The sequence below is a fragment of the Pygocentrus nattereri genome, chromosome 4, assembly GCF_015220715.1.
Source record: "Pygocentrus nattereri isolate fPygNat1 chromosome 4, fPygNat1.pri, whole genome shotgun sequence".
NCBI classification, from domain to species: domain Eukaryota; kingdom Metazoa; phylum Chordata; class Actinopteri; order Characiformes; family Serrasalmidae; genus Pygocentrus; species Pygocentrus nattereri.
Genome location: NC_051214.1, coordinates 27,969,159 through 27,993,808, shown reverse-complemented (window position 1 = coordinate 27,993,808; position 24,650 = coordinate 27,969,159). Strand labels below are relative to the sequence as shown.

At 38.7% G+C, this 24,650-nt stretch overlaps 1 protein-coding gene across 4 annotated transcripts in view; it reads right to left on the bottom strand.

Moving 5' to 3' along the window:
- Window positions 1-24,650, bottom strand: part of dnm3a (dynamin 3a) — a 61,642-nt gene that overhangs the window by 21,195 nt on the left and 15,797 nt on the right. For 3 of the 4 annotated variants that reach the window (XM_037537419.1, XM_017688800.2, XM_037537420.1), the window contains exons 7-17: window positions 22,423-22,583; window positions 21,723-21,865; window positions 18,766-18,901; window positions 18,589-18,656; window positions 18,335-18,473; window positions 17,519-17,605; window positions 17,260-17,330; window positions 17,018-17,069; window positions 13,743-13,772; window positions 10,480-10,593; window positions 3,061-3,170 (exon numbers count right to left, since the gene is read on the bottom strand). In XM_037537419.1, the coding sequence (XP_037393316.1) occupies window positions 3,061-3,170; window positions 10,480-10,593; window positions 13,743-13,772; window positions 17,018-17,069; window positions 17,260-17,330; window positions 17,519-17,605; window positions 18,335-18,473; window positions 18,589-18,656; window positions 18,766-18,901; window positions 21,723-21,865; window positions 22,423-22,583 (1,111 nt within the window). The remainder of the gene's footprint in view (window positions 1-3,060; window positions 3,171-10,479; window positions 10,594-13,742; window positions 13,773-17,017; window positions 17,070-17,259; window positions 17,331-17,518; window positions 17,606-18,334; window positions 18,474-18,588; window positions 18,657-18,765; window positions 18,902-21,722; window positions 21,866-22,422; window positions 22,584-24,650) is intronic. The other variant, XM_017688814.2, reaches the window with a different exon arrangement.

The following is a 24,650-nucleotide window of genomic DNA, read 5'->3' as shown; positions in this document are numbered from 1 at the left end:
GAAGGAGCTGAGGTGACCGTGGTGCGGTGCATTTCTTATAGTTCTCTGTATAAGTGCTGGTTGTGCCACTTTCAGCTTGTCCTGCAATTCTTTTGACTTTGTACTGGGGGGGGGGGTATCTATAGGCATAAACAAATGTAAGTTTAAAAAACTAAACACATACTTTACTTGCAATGTAAGTCATTTTGGGTCATTTATTTTAGTCCATTCATAATGAACTTTCCACACCAATTTCCAGGGTAAGAGGAATTTTCAAATGATGTCAAAAACTAAAAAAGAAAAACAAAAGTGGACTGTTAATTAAGTAAACTGGACCATTTTAAAAGACATGCTTTTAGTTGTGAAGATTTCACACAAGTAGCAATCATGATGAAAGAACCTCCTACAGTTCTTAGGCATAACAATATTAAATAACATTAATATAAAAAGCTGCAGAGCAAAAGCACTTTAAAGATTTGCATCAATTCAATATTTGCAAAAGTGCAAGTGAACAGTTTATGAGAGTTGACGTGCAGGTATATGGAATAAAGAGGGTAAGAGAATAGCCAGCAGTCACTCAAAAAGAGTTGCAGGACAACCTGAAAGCAGAAAGACCAACATTTATATAGTGAGCAATAAGCAATAGGCTGCCGCTCAATCATCTCCACAAAAACTCCTCTGCTTAAAAGAAAAAATAAAGCACCAAGAAGCACCTCTAAACTTTGCAGTATTTAGACAAATTGAACACTTTTGAAACAAAAATAGTCTCAATGGCAATAATTCAGCTTATCATGCTTGAAGAACGGAGGGCTGAGCATATGACCCTGTGAACACAACGCCCACAGAAAAGTACAAACAAGATAGGAGATAGCAGCACCATGATATGGGGCTTCCTGTCTGCCAAAGGTACTGAGGCATTTAACATCATCAAAGCAAACAATAATGGAGTGATGTCCTGACACATTAGAGGAATAGTTAATATCATCAGCCAATAAACTGAGTCTGGAGAGAAAATGAATGTTTCAACAAGATGACCCTTAAAATACAGAAAAAATACCTGAACTAAAAAAGAAGGTGAAGGTGTTTGCAAGGCCTTCCTAATCTCATGACTTCGAAATGTATAAAGGATTCTGAAAATGCACGTCCATCAGAAGGACCCTTGTAACCTTGGGGAATTACAGACTTTTTGCCAAGAAGCATGGGTCAAAACTCACCAATCACAGTGCTGCAAGAATGATGCAGGATATGTACTGATGTATGAAATAATGTATATGATACAAGACATAAATGCACAGCCAGTAAGCTAACAGCTGATTTTCAGAAATGCTATGCATCCACTTTGGTTTTGGACTCTTAACATAGAATGTAAAGAATCTGGGCAGCACATAAAAAGCCAACACTGATCCGATGTTTTCATACATTTTCAGGACAAAAATGCATTTATTTAAAAAAAAACTGAAATGTTACATTTTCTTTATGGTTACTAAGGTTAAGATTAGGGCTAGTGTTTATGTTTAAACACTACATTACATATAGACAGTTACATAGTAACTATGTTATAATACATATAAACATATTGTGGCATGTACAATTGGGATTTACATAAGACCTTACATACTGCCAAATTACAAAAACAAACGTGCATGTGTGTACGCTGTGGCCACCGGTTCTGACTTCTGACTGTGCTTCCCAGTTTATGTCTGATGGTAATGAATGTTCGGGAAACTCCCAAGCAGAAAGCAGCCAGGAGAACAGAGCGCAAAATTCCACCAGGGGAGTAAAATGAAGAGCAGAGAAGGCCTGGCCATGTCACAGCACAGACGAACACAGGCTAAACAGAGAGTGAGGGGACTGGTAATATTCCAGTCATTTTCCAATGGGGTGGAGTGTGTGTCAAAGCGTGTATGTGTGCAGGGTTTTAGGTGTTTTCTTTTAAATTTGTATTCCTTTTAGAACCATCTGACGATAAATCAAAGTGCAGCTGTGAGCGAATGTCATGACCTCCTATTAGTGGCTAGGCAGACATACACACACAAGCAAAAACACACACACTCTGGTCAGCATGTGAGTGCTGAGCTGTTGAGTCAGTGTGCGGTTTGTCTGTAACTAGCTGTGTCTCCAGCTCCCAGTCTATGGCCTCACACGTTCTGACAACCACCCAAATGCAAACTTTCTCTACATAAGCCCATAGGCTTTAACATGGGCGTAAGGGATGTGTGAGTGTGTGTGTGTGTGTGTGTGTGCGCACACACACATGTATGTGTGTTTTCATATCATTCCATTCCATTTTCAGGAGAAAACTGTCCTGACTTTACAAGAAAACCAGAAAAAACACTACTATGTCAGAACTTTTTTAATAATATCTATATTTTTCATGTTTTAAAGCTGAGAATGCAACTGAAATATTTCTACATATAGGACACACACACTATGGTTTGGCTTTCCAGATCGGGATTAAGCTTAGAGCTAGATTATACAACATTCTGAATGGTGATTTTCCACTGAAAGGAAAATGTAGTCCAGGATTAGGCTTAATCCCTGTCCAGGAAACCAAAACTGCATGTCCAAAAGTTTGTAGACACCTGCTCATGTAACTTTTCTTCTGAAATCAAAGGCATTAATGGGGAGTTTGTGCCCCCTTTGCTACAGAAACAGCCTCTATTCTTCTGGGAAGGCTTTACACAAGGTGTTTAAACATTGCTGTGAGAATTTGATTGCATTCAGCCACAAGATCACTAGTGAGGATGCTGGATGATAATTCACACTCCAGGGACCACAGTTCGCCTGGTCCACAGGCCAGTGTTGGGTAGCTTTACACCCATCTTTTTCCTGACGCTCGACACTGAGCATGGTGATTTTAAGCTCATATGCAGCTGCTCTAGAGCATTCCATTCTGTTGGTAATGCACTGGAGAGCAAGTCATGTGGACAACTTAACACCTAAGTCAGCAATGGGTGCACCTTAAAGTAGCTGAACTGACTAATTTTAAGGGATGTGTGGATACTTTTGAACATACAACATATGTAAGACTCCACATCCTGACACCGTATAAAAACAAATTTCCTATGTAAAAAAACTGACCTCTGCTCTGTGTTAAAGATGGAAAAGACATGCTTGCTGGACATGAAGGTCTTCTCCACGTCCCGCACCTTCAGGTTATCCAGAGGCAGCATGTACTTCTTCTCTTTCTCCTGAGGGGTCAGAAACAGGGCAAAGGTTAGGAGTCAAACTTTTTGAAATCAGAATCCACCTCAAGCTGGACTCAAGCTCACCCATCAACACTTCTACCACAACTAAACAATCAAATGACCCACAAGCAGCACTCCCACTAGAGCAGAGTGTAATAGTACAGTTACACTGCAGAAACATTCCACACAAAATCCATAATTTCACATGATGGCAGTTTGGAAGAGCTTAGCCAGCATTCTGTAATTGGTAATAAACAATCCAGGAATGAAATGCTGATCATGTGGTTTGATGGCTCTGGGAAATAACTGCCATGTATTGAAGTTTGAAAAGTTCCATTTTCCTTTTCCGTTTTACCCTCGGTTTCACTTCTTTCAACACATTATACAGTTCTTTTGTTCTTTATTAAGAAATATTTGCTTCCTTTACTCAAATTTTAAGTTGTGAGTTTTAACAGACTTACTAGTAAAACATAAAAATTTTATCTTTAGCAGACACAGTTATTACTGATGTTGATAAAGAATGAAACAAGCATAGACGATTCTGTGGAAAGCCTGGATTCCATACTTTCAGTCTATATCACATTTGATAAAAATGTGTAAAAAAATTTAAATAATAGTAATAACTCAGTACTTTTAAGGACTAAATTTTAAATGATGGAATTGTGTGAATGTCATGTTATGAAAGAGAAAATAGCAAACTGTCTATGGCAGCTGAATTGTTGGAATTAGGGTGGAAACCACTGTCCGAATCTTTCAAGAAGTATATCTCACTGGTGGTCATACTACATGACGTGGAGTCAGGACTCCTACAAGTCAGTCAAATGAATGACCAAAGCCAGCAGCCTTCATCTAATCACACCACAACAGCAGATTAGCCTTGATTTCTGAAAGGTCAGTATACAAGGCTTTAAGATCAGAACTGCCATCTTTAAAGCATTTGTCTCAGACTAATGTGGTCCATGCTTGTGAGACCGATCTGGAATAACAGTGGAAAATTAGGTAGAGCTGCCTGGCCTGGATTAAAACCGTGGGTCTCTTGAAATAAAGCTTCACACTAAAAAGAAATGGCATGCAAGCTTTCTCAAACCGAATGCATTCATCTTAAACTCTACTACACGCACATTTCTAATTCACTCATACTGATAATAGCATTTCGTTACTGCCATGAGAACATCTTGCATATCTGACACAGTAACTTCATAAGACATTATTAACAACATCTGTTAGTGTAACTTCAAAAAGTGAAACATTTGGTTTTCAAAAGTTCTCTTTCTACTCATCCTGAAAGGTTCAAACAATGGGTCAGCTGGATTTTGAATGGTATAAAGAATGACATTCTGGACATTAACTGACAACATAATCAAAGACGGTAATTAAAACTTTTCTATCACTGGAAAAATCCATTGTACACAATTGCTGCCAGACTGTTCAAAAACAGAAATATTTTCTAGGAGTCTGAAGTCACACAGATAGTGGAAATATTTCAGAGGGATATTCAATCATTATTTCTGTCTTTGTAAGCCAAAATCTCTAAAAAAAAACAAAAAAAAACAAATTGGACAATCAGAATGAAATAAAATCATGCGGTGCAATTTCACATTTAACACCAATCAGCTCTAATAATAGTCCAAAGGCTGTGCTAAACTGCTCTTAAAGACCTTCAGAGCTGTTCTGATCTGTATCCATGTAATCGTGGTTAGCATGGCTGGAGGGGAGAGTACTTCAAGAGTGAATACATGGGGATGCTGCAAGATTTCAGCGAGCAGTGAAAGGCTTGAGGAGGGAGAGAAAAAGAATGAAAGAGGGATTGAGAGATAGAAAGAGAAGGCCCACATGTGGAAGTCATTATTCAGACTGAGCCTCTAAAACACAACATTTCTCAAAAGAAGGAGGGGGAACTTCCCCCTCTCCACCTCTCCCTCTCTCCCCTGGTTCTTCTGTCCAGGAGGGGCTGGGGTCTCAGGAAACGGCTTGGATTACACCATGAATAACGGCTCAGCGGAGAACTTGGAGAGAATCTGAAGGAGAGAAAGGAGGGAACTGAGTGTGGAAGAGAGCATAAAGCTCTGAGCCAGAAGTGGAGATCAAGTCTGATGGCGCCAACTGTGATAGCTGTGTGGATTGTATAGAAGTGGAAGAAACAAAGCCTTTCAATAAGATCACACTTAAGAAAATCGCACACCCTCTATCTCTCTCACCCTTATACTTTTTTCTTACTTATGTTTAATTTCCCCCCTTCCAGTCTCGCTCGTGTCCTACACTCCTCCTTCTCCGTTCCTCTCTAAAACTTTCTCTTTTTTCCCTTCCAGAGAGGCCCACTTCCTGCCTGAGTTTTTAGAGGTTGAAAAAAAAAAAAAGGTCAGAAATGACGGGCTGGCGTTAAGACTACAACATCTGGTACCGCTTTAGTGAGAGTGAGAGAGAGAGAGAGAGAGAGAGAGAGAGAGAGAGAGAGAGACATGGTGCAAGAAAAGTCCAGAGTATGACTAGAGAAGTACAGAGGGAGGATGGAGGGAGAGACATAGGAGGACAGAAGAGAAGTGGAGGACAGCATAGCGTTGGAACGAAGGAACGAGAGTATTCCGGAGGAAAAAAATGATAGCGTAACAACGGACCACTCCAAAAAATCGATTCCCCCAGGGTCTCATCAACCCTTATATGGCCAGCGGGTCCCTCCCTCTTTCTCGCTCTCTCTCTCTCTCTCGCCCGCTCTCCCTCACTCCCTCGTTCTTCTTTCCCTCTTTTTTCACTATGCCTTCCCTAAATGCGCTGCCAGACTGACTGCCGGCAACAGGAGCGAAATGTGCCACGTCAAGACTGGATACTGGACCCGTGCGACATGGACAGGCAACGCAGCTTCAGGGCCTCAGGACCGGGGCGGCCCACGACTCACAGAGAGAGAAAGAGGGAGAGATTGAGAGAGAGAAAGAATGAGAGAAAGACAGGAATTGGACAAACTGACAGCGAAGGCCCGGAGCTTCTCCGCCAAGAAGACAGAGAGAGGGAGAAGCAGAGAAATGGAGACTATTTCTATCTTGTTTATTTTCTATCTTCCACCTCCTCCTGCGAATGTCTGGGCCAGCAGGAATGGGCTGAGCAATAGAGAAGGTAGAAAGGAAAAAAAATAGTAAAAGAGAAGACAGAGAGAGAGAGACAGAGAGAGAGAGAGAGAGAGAGAGAGAGAGAGAGAGAGAGAGAGAGAAAGGGATGGAACTTTCTCCTGCTTCGTCATCCCAGTGTTCAGACTACCTGTTCAGGATCATACTGGTGTACAGTAGTCTGCACATTGGTTAGACTGTGCATGGACTAGCTACGCTTATGCGCGCTGAAAGACATACATTAACAGGCAGATGACCTCTGTAGGTGGAAGGAAGGATGTAGGTTTTACATTTCCTTAGTCTTTTCATTCATTTTTTGCCTTTTAATGCCTTTCTCCACTGTTTGTGTTGGTAATGACTGCGGTTTGTACTGTGTGTGGTAATGTCGGCATAACCTCCTACACTCAAAAAAAGAGGTGCCAAAAGGGTGATGTCATAGAAGAACCGCTTTTTGTTCCCTAACAACCTTTCAAATGATGGTTCTTCAAAAAAAAAAGTTCTTTGGGAAACCAAAATGTCCTTCTACGGCATCACGCCAAAAAAACACTCATTGGCACTATATTTTTAAAAGGCTTAAAGGTGATGTCATAGCAGACCTACTTTTGGTTCACTAAAAACAATAATCATCAATTGAAAGATACTCGAGGGAGCCAACGGTGGTTCCTCTATGGCACAGCTCCAAAGAAACCTAACTGGCACCTCTATTTTCATGTGTACTTTGGAGAGCTGAATGGCTGAAATCGCATTATAGCAATTCAGAACTTGTGGTTTTGCGCTAAGCCGCTACCATGATGCATTGTTACGTTTTCAACGAGTATGGAGACTTAAGACTTAAAGTACACGTTAAGGTACATGCAGCACAACTGAAGGTGTTGTGCATATATATGAATACATGAATATATGAATATGCTTACAATTACTTATTTATATATATATATATATATATATATATATATATATATATATATATATATATATATATATAGAGAGAGAGAGAGAGAGAGAGAGAGAGACAGAGAGAGAGACAGAGAGAGAGAGAGAGAGATTCATGCGCAGTGAGTGCTTTTTCAGTATATGCTGTACAGCGTGAAGGCTGAGCTGCGCAAACATATGTAGCTGTATGTGTTCCTGCTGTGGGAATCTGAAGTGTCAAGCCTGTCTCCTGAGCTTTAAATTAACTCACTGCTGCATGCCATGGTCCACACTTGAACACCTAACCCTATATATTATATCTGACTTACAAACATGTTATATATACATATATATATTCAGTGTGGCAGTGTGGGACAGACGTGTAGAGAGAGTGATTATGCAGAGGGTAAGCAGGAGTGGAGGGTAGACTGAGTAACAGTCATCTGTTTTCCCTCATGTAGTATGCCTGAGAGAGAGAGAGAGAGAGAGAGAGAGAGAGAGAGAGAGAGAGAGAGAGAGAGAGAGAGAGAGAGAGAAAGAAAGAGAAGAGTGGGAGAGGGGGGGTGGGGATGGGGGGGGGCTGCAGGAATGTGTGTCTGTTTAGTGTTGGGCTGATTTACCCAAAGTAGCGGCACCAGAGAAGAACCCCAGCCATACTGAGACATCACTGACTACAGACACATGAGGGAGAGAGAGAACAAAACTCACTCTCTCACTCTCTCTCAGACACACACACACACACACACACACACAGAACTCTTAATGGCTGCTGTAGTTGTACTCTAAGTTAATGAGAGAGCCTTGTGAGTACTGGAGTAAGATAAATGCGTGTGTGTGATCTGGCTATACGATAGGCTGCAAGGGGTGAGGGGGTGTAGGAGTGAGGAAACAGCCATGAGGGATCTTTCTCTCTTTCCCTGTCTCATTCTTATTCTCTCTCTCTCTCTCTCTCTCTCTCTCTCTCTCTCTCTCTCGTCAGGCTCTTAGAGGCTGGTGTTTGGACAAAGCCTTACAATTTTCCAGCCAGGAATGTGTATGGTCCCAGAGAGACTTCCAGCCACAGAGAGAGCGGGAGAGAAAGAGCGAGAGAAAAAGCATAAGACTAGCGAAGTGTGAAATAAAGACGAATGTAAGAAAAATGCAGAGAAAATAACAGCTTTGATTAAGGCCAAAGGAAAAAAGTTAAAAAGGGGAACGTGCTGATTTAGATCACAAGCAGAGACAAGAAGACAGCACTAGAAATGACAAACGTGATGTGTGTTCCAAAAAGAAAGGGCCTAGATTGGGGGAAGCAGGGGGATGTAACCACAAAAAGGCCTTCAGTTTGAAAATATATCAGAACATGTTTTAGGCCAGAGATATTAGAGCCAGCAGTGGAATTCAACTACAGAACTGGAAAAGCAGTGAAGGTCACATCCACATACGTGAAAATGGATTCAGCAGAAGTTAAAGAATAGGTTCTCCAGACACACCACATTCAGTTTTTCTTGATACGTTCATAGAATTCTTAGTATTTTCTAAACTTTTTTTTTATCCCGTACAAACTTTCTATCCTATGACTACATTGCCATTATAAACTAAATGCAAATACAGAATGGTTTTATATGGTTATCCCTTTTGTTTGCAGAGTAGTCATCTAAATTATGCTTTTTCATTCTTTTGTAGTAACTTCCAGTAAAACACTGCCATAAGTATGAGAGCAGAAGACGCCCAACAATAAGCAATACAGACAATAAACTACATAAACAATTTAAATGTGCTTTTCACAGCCATTCCTTCTGTTTGTATGTGCGTGTCAATGTGTCTGCCTGTAAGTGTTAATAATGCTGTGCAGGCACAGTCTCTCTAAACTTGCTTGGGTCTCCATGTATTCACACAGCCGAGTACTTAAGCGCAGAAATATTTGTGCAAGCCTTTGTCTGTGTGTGTACGCAGCTATGCTATGTCTGCTGCATGTGCATATGTAAGCTTTTATATCACTGTTTGTATTTGTGTTACTATATGTTTATTCATCTAGCCATTTGTATTTGGCCCAGGATTTGGGCAAGTGCGTTTGTGAGTGTATATGTGTATGTGTGTGTGTGTTAGTTTGGCTTGGGGGAGATCCAGCTGTGTCAGGGTGATCTGATCCAAATGCTTCAATTCCCAACAGAGAGAGAGAGAGAGAGAGAGAGAGAGAAAAAAAGCATGCAAGAAAAAGAGTGTGGGGAAAAAGAGAGGGTCATAGGGGGCAAAAGACATTAAGAAAGGGGGGTATAGAAAAAGGGGGAGATAAAAAAAAAATGTACAGAGAGACCTGGGTTGGATAGAGAGGTTTTACATTATATCACAGGTTTGAAACCAGTCTTATACCCAGTTTCAGACCTTGTGCAGCTACTGCACAGCCTTTTTCAATGCTACGATGTTACTGCCATACTTTTTCTGAGACGCGCCTTATATCCTCATATCATTTGTAGCACTAACATTTTACCTAAGTACCTCAGCAAGTAGTTCATTGTACTATTGGCCTCACAAATGTGTACAGCTTTTCCAGTGCTAGTGTTACTTTCGTACTTAAATCTTTAAAGATAAGTATTTTGACAGCGTGCTTTAAAATTTACTTTTGGCGTAGTCACAAAAGTGTTATGTAAGTGGGACCATGAGTATATGTCCACTCACAATGTCAGGTGTTTCCTCCAGCATCTCCTTCCGTACCCAGCGTGGCAGGCTGTGCCACCATTGGCTGAGAGCGTTGTCTGTCTGCCTGTCTACACTTGCTGTGCAGAACTTCCTGCACCTGTACAGCAGGCACAGACAGGCAGACAGATGGCAGCCCACCTGGCAAGGGCCCACAGCACGGCGGACACATCAGCTAGCCAATAGCGAATCACCGGAATACCAGCGCACCAGTGCTTTTACCTTTTAGGGCTTAAATTATCTGAAACTGAACTCTCAAAACAGCCTACAAAGCTGATAAACATGCAGTTATTTATCTCAAAGCTTACTAGTGGTATCCATTACTCAGTAACAATCATGATACTAATATGCAATTTATGAAGCCAAATTCTGTAACACTGTCATCATAAAAAGCTGTTTAACCCCTTAATCTCTAGGCTTACTCAGTTCCAATACTTCAGACTTACTATCCTGTAATTACTACAAATTATTTTATACTACAAATAACTACAGTAAATACATGAACAGTATGCAGTTCTAAGAATGAGGACCTGACGTGTGGGCTTCATTGAGTCACTGCTTAAAGGGTTAAAATTTATGAAGAAGCCAAATCAAGAATAAGGTGAGTAAAGCATAATGAGCCGTACCTCATCATCTTTAAACCAAGAGAGGCTCTCAGCGGTCAGTAGGAACCAGTAATCTTTGGACCCTCCCTTCATCAGACTGATGTTGTTGATGGTCAGCCAGCCCTTTCTGATCACCTGCAGAGCAAGAGAGAGGTCAGTAGAGAAAGGGCAGAGATCATGATTTATGGGGAAAAGGTGAAAGTCATGATTTAAAGGCAGAAAAGATACCAGAAGCAAGAGTTGACCAGCCCCCCACAAAAGAAAGAGAGAAAAAGTGGTTATTTGAAAAAATGAAAAGAGAACCTTGTGAATGTGTCAAAAATGATAAAGATAAACAAAAAAAGGAGTTTTCAAAGGTCAATCATTAATCAAAGGTAAAATCATCATAATTTCAGTTATGTGACTGAATATATTTCATTGAAAGAAAAAGAGCTAGTAGGATGCGTAGGACTGGCACAGTCTGTGGGATATGCACTGCCCAGCAGAGGAAAAGGATGAGACCAGGGGAAGGAAATGAAGGAAGGAGGAACTAAAATAAGAGTGATATGGGCAGAGGATGAGAGAGAGTGGAGCAGTGAGGGGGTGGAGGTGATGATGGCAGGGGAAACAGGAGCCCAGCTGGCAAAAAGGAGTGAGATAGAGAGAGAAAGAGTGAGAGAGAGAGGGGTAGAAGATCCAAACATCCTGTTTCATTACACCCCTGACTGCAGCCATTGTCTCTCAAGCATACAGTATTTCATTCACTGAATGACTAAAAAACTGAATTCAATTACACTAAATAAGTGAACTAAATAAATAAGCCAAAATCCAGAGCCTATACAATTCAAGATATAGGCTCAGTGAATTTGTGCTGAAAGAGTAACTCAAAACAAACTGCCGCTTATATTTGATTTGATTGTGTGAAGTTAAAAAACTGTGAGGAAATATTATAGTAAGACCATCTCATGATAAAGCATAACATTAGTTGTCACATTTCTGAAGAGGATACACTTGAATGTTTTCCACGTACCCATTCAGTACTTGGCAAAGGTCAGAGACCACCGTCCATTCTTTTAATCTGCAGTCAAAATGGCCATTAAATAATAGTAGACTGAGCAGAAATATATTGCCCAGAAAATGACACAGAAGCCTCATCAACTAAATATAATTTAAAAATTTTCACCAAATGTTTTGTTTAATGTGTCCACCCTTTCATGCTTTTCCAAAGTTCAGTTTTACAATTGCATTTTCTGCTTCTCTTTATTGGATTTTTATTTTTTTTTTTATTTCACTTATTTTCTTTTGATTTTCCCCTTCCTTATATATTACCTACAATATAGGTAATATATAATTCCTTATATATTACCTCAGAAAAATCTCCTGAAAATGAACAACTTGTAATTAATGGTAGTTTAAAATGGAAATTAAACAAACGAAAGGTAGTCTGACTTTTACCCAGTATAATATGAATAAGAGTATCACAACAAAAATATTGGTCACCTACCAATTGTCTGTAAGAAAAAAAGTTCAATAATGAAATGTATCACACCCTTTTAGAAACACAATAACAATTTTTTTTAGTAATTCATTTCAATAAAACATTTTCCTTTGGCTGATCTGCAGTTTATTTGGTGAATAAAACAACACATTCATGGCCTGTACCTGGCCCAAGCTTGCAGCACTGCAAGTTTAGGTGAATCTTAAATGAATCTCCCTGGCCACACCCACACACTCAAATACGCCAGATGGATTGAGATCAGAAGCTATGAGTTTGTGGACCTGAACGTTTCACTGGAGTCGAAAGAAATTCAGATCTGTTTTAAACATTACCACACACTTAAATAACATCCCACCCCCCCCACACACACACACATACACAAACTAGGGCTGAAGGCTGATACACTCACAGTGCTGCAAACTACAGACAGATTCAGACGCAAACGACAAGATTAGAAAAAAGCTAAAAGCTAAGCTAAAAAGGTGTTTTTCATTGATGGAAAGTGGAAATAACAGGTAATTATAGCAGGTTAATAAGAGTCAAAGGGCTTACAGTTTAATACAAATTTAGTTTGTGAAAAAGGTTTTCACAAAAGAATCACAACACTGCACTCAGGATTCAGACTGAATCAGAACTGAATGGAATTGAGATTTTTAAAAGTTAGAGATGCCAAACATGAATATGTAAAATTGTGTGCATTATGAAGAGTTAGTTCATTAAATAGTGGTAAAACAGCCTTAATAATCTCAATCCCAGAGTTTCTCATGTGTGTGAAGACAGATGAAGTCCTGGATAGATAAAGCAGGAGGAAAGAAGTGATATTTGCAACAAGTGATATTTGTGGTGCTTGGAGCAGTAATCTCTCTCGCGCTCTCACTCACACCATCGCACCATACACTAGAGGTGTAATGATTCATACATTTCAAAATATTATAATTATTGTGATTAAAAAAATCCCAATATTTATTTTGCCTGCATTTTTTTAGTTAATATCCAACTGTTAAAACAAGACAGGAGAATGTTCTTAGTAGATAAATGCATCTAAATATGCACAAATATGGCTGGGTATTAAAATTCTAGATTTTTACAGCATTCACCATTTACTTCAATACTACTGTCATGTCATTCAGTTTCATATTTTAAAGGAATAGTTTGGCAAAAAGATCTAACAGACATCTAATATACTGTTTTCTACTTGCCGCATGTGGCTGATCGGCCAAGACATGCTTGGAGTTTTTGCTTCTTTAGTTTAGCACTAGCGCTACAAAATTAACATAGCTACAAAAGATGATTATCTACAGTCAGTTTTTGTGACAATGACCATCTTAAATAACCACACAAGTTTGGTTTTGGATTTGTTTAATTACATCTAGGGTAGGTGGAAAATTGTGTACATTTGATTTTTAGCTGAACTATTCCTTTAATACATAAGCAAATGCTCATAGTATCTTCAATAAGCCTACAAACACTTTTTTACAAAATCTAGACTGTTGCCTCAATAATGTTTGTGCTTCTTTATTAATCTGCAGTCTATTACTCTCTGTAAATAAATCAACCTCCAACACCTCAAACTCATTTCTCATTAAAGCCACACATCTGTCACTGAAATCAGTTCATAAATCGGTATCAAAGTTGGTAAAAAATTTTGAACAATACCCAGCCTTACGGTTTCAGATGCACACATAATGTGAATATCACATGTATATCACTATGTGTATCATTACACCTCTAGCACACACAGACATCCACAAAGAAACAATGTGACGACGGTAGACAGTAGTAAGGCTTACAGACACTGGGCTCGTACAATTTGACTGGGAGGTGGAGGAGCAGCACCCTAAAAACATCAGCAGGAAAAATTAAGACATTACGATAGCACTACTGCGTATTCTCTGCTGGATTAACAAGATATATAATTAAGCAGTCAGTACACAGCATACATACATTTACATACTCAAAATTTAAGCTTGGAACAGAACATGTACAGCTGAACAACAGATCTGGACTTTTCTGAAGTGTAGCGAAGGGTACTTGCGCTCTGGCTGAGAATGTTAATAGTGACTGCATGACACAGACGCCTCATGCACTGTGTGAGAGACTGGTGGGTTACTCACCATGCCCCCTGCAGGATGGACTGAGTAGTGTGCGAGAGCGATGAAGAGTGGAGGGAATGGGGATAGGCCATGAAAACAGAATTATAGCGTGAAGGCAAAGCTAACACAACAGGGTGAAGGTATAAATTAAAAGAGAATAATACTCTAGAACCAAAGTAGGGATCTGCATTTGGACTGATTTTGGGAGCAACTGCAGTTAATGAATGGATATTCAGTAAACCATGGAGAAATGGAAGAAAAGAGAGCTTCAGCTGATAGCACCGAATCATAGCTACTCATAATAACCAAAAAGTAGACAGGTAACCAAAAGCAACCAAAAGTCTAAACAGGTGCACTGGTTTAGTTTAGTTTATTTACAAAACATTCTGACTTGCAATCCAAAAGATTGAATTCTGCAGAACATACGACATATACTACAACAGTTAAAGTAATAAATATATAATATATACACAGATATTTATACACCACATTTACACCACTCTACAACAAACTAAACAGCCTGATGCCACATTGAATAGTGGCGTTTCTTAGTCTATTGGTTCTTGCATTCCAAAGCGACAGCTGGAAATTTTTCCGCAGGAGATGACCCCATTATCTTACCCATATTGAGCAGAAGGTCATGTAAAGGATGATTGGGATGGTAAATATCTTTTATCAGTTTTACAGTGGCCTGCTCCCACTGTTTCTGTAAATCTGGAAGATGCAGAAGAATCTTATGAAATCGGGTCTGCATTCTGATGGCTCTTTTTTAATCCTGTCCATTGCTGCTCGCTGGTTTTCTTTGCAGCCCACCAGCAATACACTGCCATAATCTAGGCATGGCCTACTGAGGGTATTAAACATATCAACAAGATCTTCAACAGGAACCCCTTTTCTTGCCAAGACAGTGAGGAAATTCAACTGCTTTTTTCACTGCCTCTTCGATATGAGAATCTACCACGGAGTTAACTGTCCAGGTAAAAGCCCAGATATTTTATTTCAGTTACAACAGGGACAGCCTGTCCACCAATAATTAAAGGAGGGTCTTGCCATTGAGGATGTCGTCTCCTCTGTCGTCTCCTGATAGCCAATTTCAGTGTCTCTGTCATTCATGCTTTATCTTGAAGTCAGAATGAGGATTACTGAAAGTCTAAATGGGCAAATGGTTAACACCCCTGCATATATGAATGCCTGCCTGAGATGACTTAAGCTTGATGTTATCTGTAGTACTAACAAGGTAACTGATGAGTTCAAGCTGTGTTTCCTTGTCATTAGCACATGGTGAATGGAGCAGACGAACTACAACGATGGAGATGGATCTTGGTACTGTAATAGGACGCAGTTGCATCCACATTCCACCTCTTCATTCTCAAGGTGTAGCAGCCTCTTTGCATTACTCTTGTCTTCAATGTACATTGACATACATCCTCCTTTCCACTTCAGCCTAGGTATCTGTCCTTACTGAACATCTGAAAGCCCTCAGTGGAAACTGACTCATCTGGAATACTGCCATGCGCCCATGTTTCTGTGACGCTGACAGATCTTATGAATTTCGAATTCATCTTTTATATTTATAGATTATCTTGAATTGCACAGAAGAAGAGCAGGGACACTACAGATAGCTTTCATATCCCTTTGCTTGTTATCTTAATCAGTTTTTGTTTGAAAGATTGTCAAGCATTTTCTTTTCTTCATAGTTCTGCGGCCTACTACTATATCAATGGGCCTTTGTTCACCTTGGCCTCCCTTGGATCCACTTGTCCGATGATGTATGTTCAATATCTGGTGTTCCAGTAGTGTTGATTTAATTTAATCTGTCAGAGGAATTGACTTAATTTCTTCATGTCTTGAGATGTCCTACTGAATATCTGAAACTCCTTGCAACTCCGTTATTGTATCCAAAGGCACAATCAGGATTTGAGATAAGCATCAAGAAAATACAACTAATAAAAAAATACACATGAAACATAACTAGTCAATTTCTTAAAAATGACTGCAAGTTTAAAACATGATATTAACTGGAATTAAAACATCTACAAACACAAGGAGCAGCCATCTTTGCGCTCAACCCTGCCCCCAATGACAAGCTACAAAAATCAGTAGCACAAAATAAAGTTAAGCTGTAATTAGAGACAGAGATGTATATTAGAAAGTTAATTATCCCAAAAACATCTGAAGGAAATCTTTGATGGGTAAAACGTGTAAATATTTGTGGTTTCAGTAACAGAAACTGCTTTTGATGTTAGATGGGACAACACTAAAACTAGAGCTAAACCACTGAGTGATAGATGGTGACTCAGAGTTCTTTGCAAGTTTCTTTACCTTAAGTGTAACATTTAAAACAGAAATGCATTTTTATTGTTTTTGCTAATGGCAGCGAGAGTAGCTAGCCTAGTTACGGCCACACTACTTCTGGTTTTTCAATCACATCTATGGCAACGAACGTGCCCAGTCAAGGCAAACAAGACTACTGGATTGCAGCAAAATATAATAATGTACTTAATTATTCATAAATACAAACAAAATTTCTGAACAGTGATTTCAGTCAAAAACAGACATCTGGAACAGTTATCCAAGTATGTGTGCACACCCTTAAACTATCGCAACCTTCAGTTACCTTCACATCAAGCTTTATGTGACCTTTCTCAAGAAATTGATGTTTTTCAATTGTTATGTTATCCTTATGCTAAATAGAAGGGTAAGGACATATTAATATGTAATATACAGAATGATGCAGGTGGTGAGAGGGACAGAGAAACAGCAAACAGCCATATTAATGTATTGCATTGCAAATGACAGCAAAAACACATGCATGCAACCAGTATGAGAAGCAGCACTTTAAAATTAAAACATTAGACATTAAAAAGTAATAAAAGCAAATCTGACAATACTGTGACAAAACACAGAAAGCAAGAGAGAAAAAAAAAAGAGTCTTAAGTGCCATATCACAAGCTCTTCTCTATGTGTATGTATTAAGCTGTCCACTCACCTGGTTTCCTGCTGAAGCCTTTTTACTCGTCTGATTGTTTCTCTGTTGTGCACTGTAAAAGAAAAGGCAGAATGGTGACATTGAAATAGAAAAAAACAGAAGGAGAAATGTTCCATCATATACTTTGACCTGAGCTGACTTCGTATTTGTGCCCATTTCCTATGAAGTTCATTTTGTTCCAAATGTTTCATATAAAATAATAAAATCCACAAGCAAATTAACTTCCAGCCAGAAGAACTCACTTGGCGAATCCAATGAAGTCTTCATGGTTCGTGTTGATATAGGAAAGCTGAATCTCGATTGAAAGCAAAACCTAACGGGACGTATTATAAATGAAATGGAAAAATAACTACATAACTACACAACAACAGGATATTATTATTATACAAAAAAATTATAAAAAATTAAATACCTTTTTAAATTTCTAGGTTGTATAACATAACTTTGTGCTAAACTTGAAGTATATTTATTTGCATGATCATTTGCGTGTGGCTGCCTGACCTGGTCTTTTGCTTGTCTCTCTCGTTCCCGAATGTACATGGTCACAATTCTCTCCGTCTCCTCTCGTAGCATAGGAAAGGTCCGTAACTGAACACCCAATAGAAAAAAAACACATCAAAACTAAACAAGAGCACGCTTTATTTGTGTGTTTCTAACTTCAGCCTCTTATTCAAATTAATTTAGAAACAACAATTTCCCCTATCCCAACTGTTGTCCAAGGTGCATGTATGATTGGTTATTTACTTGGATCAAACCACTTAGTATCACTAAAGTGGAAATCCACCAGTTTTTCAAAATTACTGCAAAATTTGTTCATGGAGATTATCCAGAGTGGTTTGATGTGAAATGGTTCATTGTAGAGAAACTTACCAACTTTGATTTCTTTACAGTGGTGATGATAGGAACCAGGGGTCACAATGTCTACAACACAAATATAGCAAATATAGCCATTTTATTCACTATCCAGAAGTTTTTTTTTTTTCAGGCAGCATATTCCTAACTATTTTATGTAATACCTTTTTGTGAGAGGGAATTAAACTCATTGGACATCTGGTTCCAATCAGTACCACTGTAAAAAATTCTGACTCGGTACGTCTCTCTGGAAAGGAGCATTTCTCATCAAATCATTCAGAATGAAGGTTCATACCTTAACCATTACATTAGGGTCAGTTTTTGAAAAATCAGTGAAATCCCCCCTTAGGTAATCACAAACAGACTTGCATATGTACTTCCTGACACTTCATGGTTACCTTTTATACTGGACAAATACAGGATATGAGTACATTTTCATACATTTGTTTAACAAGCGCAACTTACCTTGTTGGTACACTGCCGCACTGTGGTTATAAGCTCCTGAACAACCATGTCCACACATTTAAGACATGGTCCTTTGAGCTTCACTATCTGCTTCTTCACGATGGCCTCAAATGCCAGATCAGGAGTGAACAGGCCTGTCCTAGAGCAGCAGAAAAAAAAGTCCACCACACAGCACATGGAACTAAAAGCTGAGAGCAGTATCGATACATTGTGCAACAAGCAGACTGTTAGGGAAAGCAATTTGGAACCCAGACCTGATGCCATGAATGTTCTTGATGGCATAGCTGATCTCACGACGCAGTTCTTTCTCATCAAACTCCATCTAAATGAGCAAACAGTGAGCAATGCCCAAGAACACGACAGTAATGTGAGCTCAGATAATTGCAAGAACCAGTATAATCAGTGAAGCAGACGGGCACTGATCGGCGCACCTTGACTAGTTCAAAGGGGAAGCGCTCATGAAAGATGCGGTTGATTTTGGCTCCGCCTGAGAGCTCCACTGTGTCCACCTGGTCACCAGAGCCCTCAATCCTCTTCTCAAAGTCCAGTCCAAAGTGCTGGATCAGCCTGGATAACATAGAAAGAGGGAGAAATAAAGTCGGTCTGTGTTAGTCTTGTGTGCACTGCCAGTGGGAAAAGTCCTTCTTCCCAGGCATGTGTAGGAAGTGGAATCAGTAGCCGTGTTTGTGAGAGTGAATGAGCATGTGTAGGTATATTCATTTTGACTCACCAAACTAAAAGGTGATTGGCTGCCCTGTACTTTTTTCAAAAAGCATCCTGGGCTGAAACACTCCTTCGACAAAAATCGGCAAGACTGATCTCCAATAAGCTCAATAGGTTTGTATGTATAAATGTGTGTACAACCCCTTTCCAAAAAATTGGAATGCCATGCAAGATGCAAATAAATACAGAATGCACCATTGTTGCAAATAATTTAAATCCTTCATTAAATGGAAAAGTGTACAAAGAAGTTTAAAAAAAAAGTTGTACAGTCGTTTTTTTTAAAGACTAAATTTAACACCTTGTGTAACTGTATCAGGTCGGTAACATGATTGGGTAATGTGTGCAAGAGACAAGGCCAAAAACCAACATTAGATGACTGATCTTCAGGCCCTCAGGCAGTACTACATTAAAAACAGACATGATTCTGCAGTGGAAATCACTGCGTGGGTTCAGAAACATTTCCAAAAACCTGTCTGCGAACACTGTTCGTCACTGTGTCCACAAATGCAAGTTAAAACTTTACCATGCAAAAAGGATACCATACATAAACAGGATGCAGAAATGCCACCAGCTTCTCACCTTCTAATATTAATATGCAGAATGGCCATTTTTTAAAAATGGTGACCAAATTTCACTTATCAAAATTAGCTTATTAATAATAATGAATATTAATACATAATTTTACATTCATCATTCTTTAACCATGTCATGTTTTGTTGTTCCTAAAAATACATTCACCCTTTCAGACTTACACTGCAGCACTTCTATCTCTCCATACTTTCGAGATTTGCACTTTCATTTATGTATTTTTTTTTACAGAACCACAAAGTGTTATATAGCCCCTGATTTGGCATAACGTCAACAATATGTAATTCAATAAACATTTCCACAGTTTTTCATAAATAAGCCCATTAAAACACAGTAGTTCAAAAACCCAAGCTTTATTTTTTCTTGAAATAAAATGTCACCTATGATATTGAAAGTAACTTGTAAAATGAAAAACTACAAAAAAAACTTTGATTCAAAATAAAAGTTATTTTTACTTCTTTTTGTTTTCAAATGATTACCTTTTTCTGGGCAGTGTCCTTGTGCAGTACACTGCTTATATCTGATAGTTCTTGGCCATTTCTGTCCATCGTCACAAAGAAGAAAAACACTTGCAAACTCCACATAAAAAAGGGGTCAGATTTTTGCATTTGTTAGTGTGCGTCATCTGCATCATAATGCCAAAATCACTCACATCTTCTGAATGAACAGGATCTCAAGTGTTGTCACACAGCGTGTCTTGAGCTTTGTCTGTAGAAAATATCCTTGAAGCCAATTTTTTTTTGTTTTACGGTTTTTGTTTTCAAAAGTTTCTTGTTTCTCTCTCTCTCTCTCTCTCTCTCTCTCTCAAAGTTGCCCAAAGACACTCTCACTATGAATTTTTCACAATCAGAAACTCTGATTGGCTGCGGCAATCTAACCAAAGCTAATCTGCATACCTGTTATCCGGATCTGCGCATGTATCTGCCCACTTTGACTTTCAAATCTCCATATCATTTACACTGATTGGCTGTAGCTTTCTAACCAAAGCCAATCAAATATAGAACACGGAATACAAATGACATGTCATGAATAAAGACAGTGGACTGAAATGCACCTTTAAGCAAAACAACTGAACAGGCATCGTACCAAGCACACAGAAAGTGTATGCATATTTTCTTTAAATTTATGCTGTAAGTTTATGACCCGCAACAACAAATTTAGGCTTGTATTTTAGTGTCTTTCCTCTTGTTTCAAGGATAAAAAGCACAGCTCTCTAAAGGGTTCTAAAAGGCTAACCTCTTAAAAATCCCAGGTTTATTACATACCACAACTTTTTATTCACTAACTACAGGGACTGCTGCTGGGCCCTGGCTATTTAAAGGGTTAAATTGTGCATAAACAATTTAGGTATCTTGTTCATCACATCTCATTGTACACTCTGTAATTTATTACTGAATAACAATTATTAACATGGCAAGTAATTCCAATCTTTTCAGTGATGGTGTATGTAAATGACCTCTGTTCTTATTGGCTCTCCTGCATTAAAAAAGGAGTCCGGGCTAAAACACTCCTTATAACTTCTGTGTGAATGGGTGGGGTTAGACAGCTGTAGGCAGAACACAAGGATGTGTAAATAGGTTTCATTATGTTTTTCATAATATCAAAGATACAATAAACTCAAAACTGGCTATTTTTTACTGCTTAGTGTGGACTATATGAACTGTATGGACTGGGGACAGAACGGTATGTTTTAAAACGTTTACAATATACTAATCAAATCCTTATATTTAAAAAAAAAAAGTTTACATTAACATGATATGGATCCTTTGAAACTTCAGCTTTGGTCTTGCATGAGGGATGATTGTAAAATATGTGAGTATAATTCTTTGCAGTCTGAATCACTGAATTAGAACTTTGGCCTTGTATAAGAGGTTGTTGAAATTCATGTGTGAGAATAGGGATATATGCATCGTCTGCCTCACAGCATTAAACCAGTGATGGCTCAACAGGGGCTGAGTGTGCGTACATGCATCTGTGTATCTGACTCATCGCATTAAATATTTAAAGGTTTCAAATGAAGAATGATTAGAGTTTGTGTGTTTGTGGGAATGTGTCATATGTATGTATTATTACTCACTGCATGAGAGCTTTGGTCTTGCGTGAGGGGTCATCAGGGTTCATGTGCCTGTACTCCTCAGCCTCTTTATCCAATGAGAGAAGCTGAGTCTGTAGCTGGCTGCGGAACGCTGGTAATGTGTCCCGTATGTGATTGGTCAATTGCTATTGATACAGGAGAGAAGTCAGAAGGTTCACTGCTAGGACATTGATGTTTCAGTAGTACTTATGCTGCTTTCAAGTGCAAGTGGGTGGTGGTTTTTTTCTGAGGAACTCGTTCATCCAACATTCATTCATGTGGTTTATGTGAGAGATAAACAAAAAACTGAGGTTGTGAATGGGGTGTTGTACTTCATTAACCAGCTGGCATTCTACAGTTTTGGCCTATTGTACTGGTGTTTTGAAATCACTCAAAAAAATAAAAAATCTGGGTTAACAGCACATGGATAAAATGAACTTTACCATTATCATTGAATATATATTTGTGCACTTTTTCTAATCGTTTTCTGTTGTTCAACTGTTCACTTTTGTAATCCACCATGATGAAAATAGCATTAGCATCACAACTTGGCCAATTTATGCTGCATTTCGATGTACCTGACTTCATAATCTGATTGAGACTCCTGAATGAACCTTCTAATAATTATGCATAACATTCATAATAATCATTTTTCACATCTCTATCCTCTATTTCTCTCGCTTTCTGTCTTCTCCCCTCTTACCTGATTGAGCACCCTCTGCAGGTAAGGCGTTCCCATGTGATCAGCCATATGCCTATAAGCTGAATGGGAGAGAAAAAACTGCCGCTCAGCAGCGAGAGCTGCACTGATGTCCTTCTTTCCCTCAATGTCCTTCTGACTGCGATTGACCACTCCAATGTAACCTAAACCAACCAAAAAGACCCACAGAGAAATATCTGTTTAAATTGTCATTTAACTTTTTTGCTTTATATCCTGTTTTTCCTGTTTAGTATATTAACTGCTGTTGAAAAAGAATTAGTTTTCATTAAATCTCAGTTTTAGTATTATGATGAATATCTTGTTTGCTTCTAAAGAGTTTCTAATATCTCAGCTTTATTGCTCAAAGGCAGTGCCAAAGACATCATCATCTTCTGGCTATTTAAAGTTTGTCATAAGAATCCATCTCTAGACCATACTTCTTATGAAAACTAATATGTCTCCAAAACACTATTTTGTTTTCATTTTGGTTGCAGCAGACATTAGTTAGTCAGATCTATAACTATTTGGATACCAACAAAGTTTTTTTGTTATTTTACATGTCTACCACAGCATATGGAAGTTGAAATTAAATAATTACTATGTTCTCAAAGTGCAGACTTCCCATTTTATTTTTAGGGTATTTACATTCAAATCATAATAATGTAGGAATTACAACCAATGTCTTACACAGTGCCCCCTACCCCACCACCACAACCCTTTCCTATGGCTCAAAAATAACTGGACAAACTAACAGCCATAAACTGAATTCATACTTTGCAAAGCCTTTGCAACTTACAGGATTTCTTCTCAGCTAATGCACTGATGCTTTTACTGCAGCTGTCTTCAGTTTCTACTCGCTCTTGCTGTGTTTACCCTCAGTTTTACCTTTAGTAAATGAAACGCATGCTCGATTGGACAGAAGTCAGGTGATGGACATGGCCATTGCAGAACCTTCCACTTTGGTGCCTTAGTCCTAGGTTGTATTCACAATACAATGCAGGTCATTGTCCATCTTTACTGTGAAGTGCCGTCCAATTTGTTCTGAACCAATTTGGCTAAATATGAGCAAATAATATAGTCCTATTCGCTTTAGAATTCTGTCAGCAGTCACTTCGGCAATAACCAGTTCCATTGCCATCTGTACATGCCCATGCCATAACACTACCTCCACACCATGCATGACAGATCCACAGTTCCTTTCCTTTTCCACACTTTTCTCATCATTCTGGTACAAGTTTATTCTTTGTCTTATCCATCCATAAGATGATGCCCCAGAACTGTACTGAACTGCTATTGTTTAGATGTTCTGGGCAAACTAATCTGGTCTTTCTTTTTTTGAGGGCTACCAACAGTTACAATGTGTGAGTAAATACAGATTAAATCCCTCTGTATTTACTCTGATAAGGTCGTTTGTCTTTTGAATGCTGACTTTGACTCAAGTCTGCTTGGCTCCCGAAGAGTATGCTTGATCTGGCCAACTATTGTAAAGGGTATTTCTTCACCAGGGAAAGAATCCTTCTGTTGTCCACCACAGTTGTTTACAGTGTTCTTCCAGGCCTTTTGGTATTTCTGAGCTTGAGGTGCTTCTTACTTTTTAAGAATGTACCAAATAGTTAATGTTAATATTTTTGCTATCCCTCTGATAGGTTTATTTTGATTTTGTTTAGCCTAATGATGGCTTATATCACTGACAGTGACAGCTCTATGGAAACTGAGTATTAACAGAATCCAAATGTAAATGTCACACTTAATGTGTATATCTTTTATCTGCTTACTAATAAGTGAGATAATGGGGGAATTGCACATACTTGGCCATGGAATAGTTGAGTGGCCAATTGCTCAATGATGTTTGAGCCCCTAAAAAATGGGAGGTATGTATGTAATTCCTACAATTAAAGCTGAAATCTAAAATAACAATACTTTTGTCGACATGCAAATATTTATGAATATGACTATATTTACATATTTATTATGTGTTTTTAAAACATGAAACTGCAGTCCTTGTTTTTACAGTTAGCAAGCACATTTTTTTCCACTGCAAGTTTTTGCTTTAGTAATAGGTTTCATGATAATAGTAACCCTCTCACACACAAATATGGACATAAAACATAGACACTGCATTTATACACAGCAGAAAGCAAAGCTTTGAAATAAACTACAATAATTGCATCAAAATGAAAGACAAAAAGCCACAGATCATAAAAGTACATACAATGTCCCCCTACTCCAAG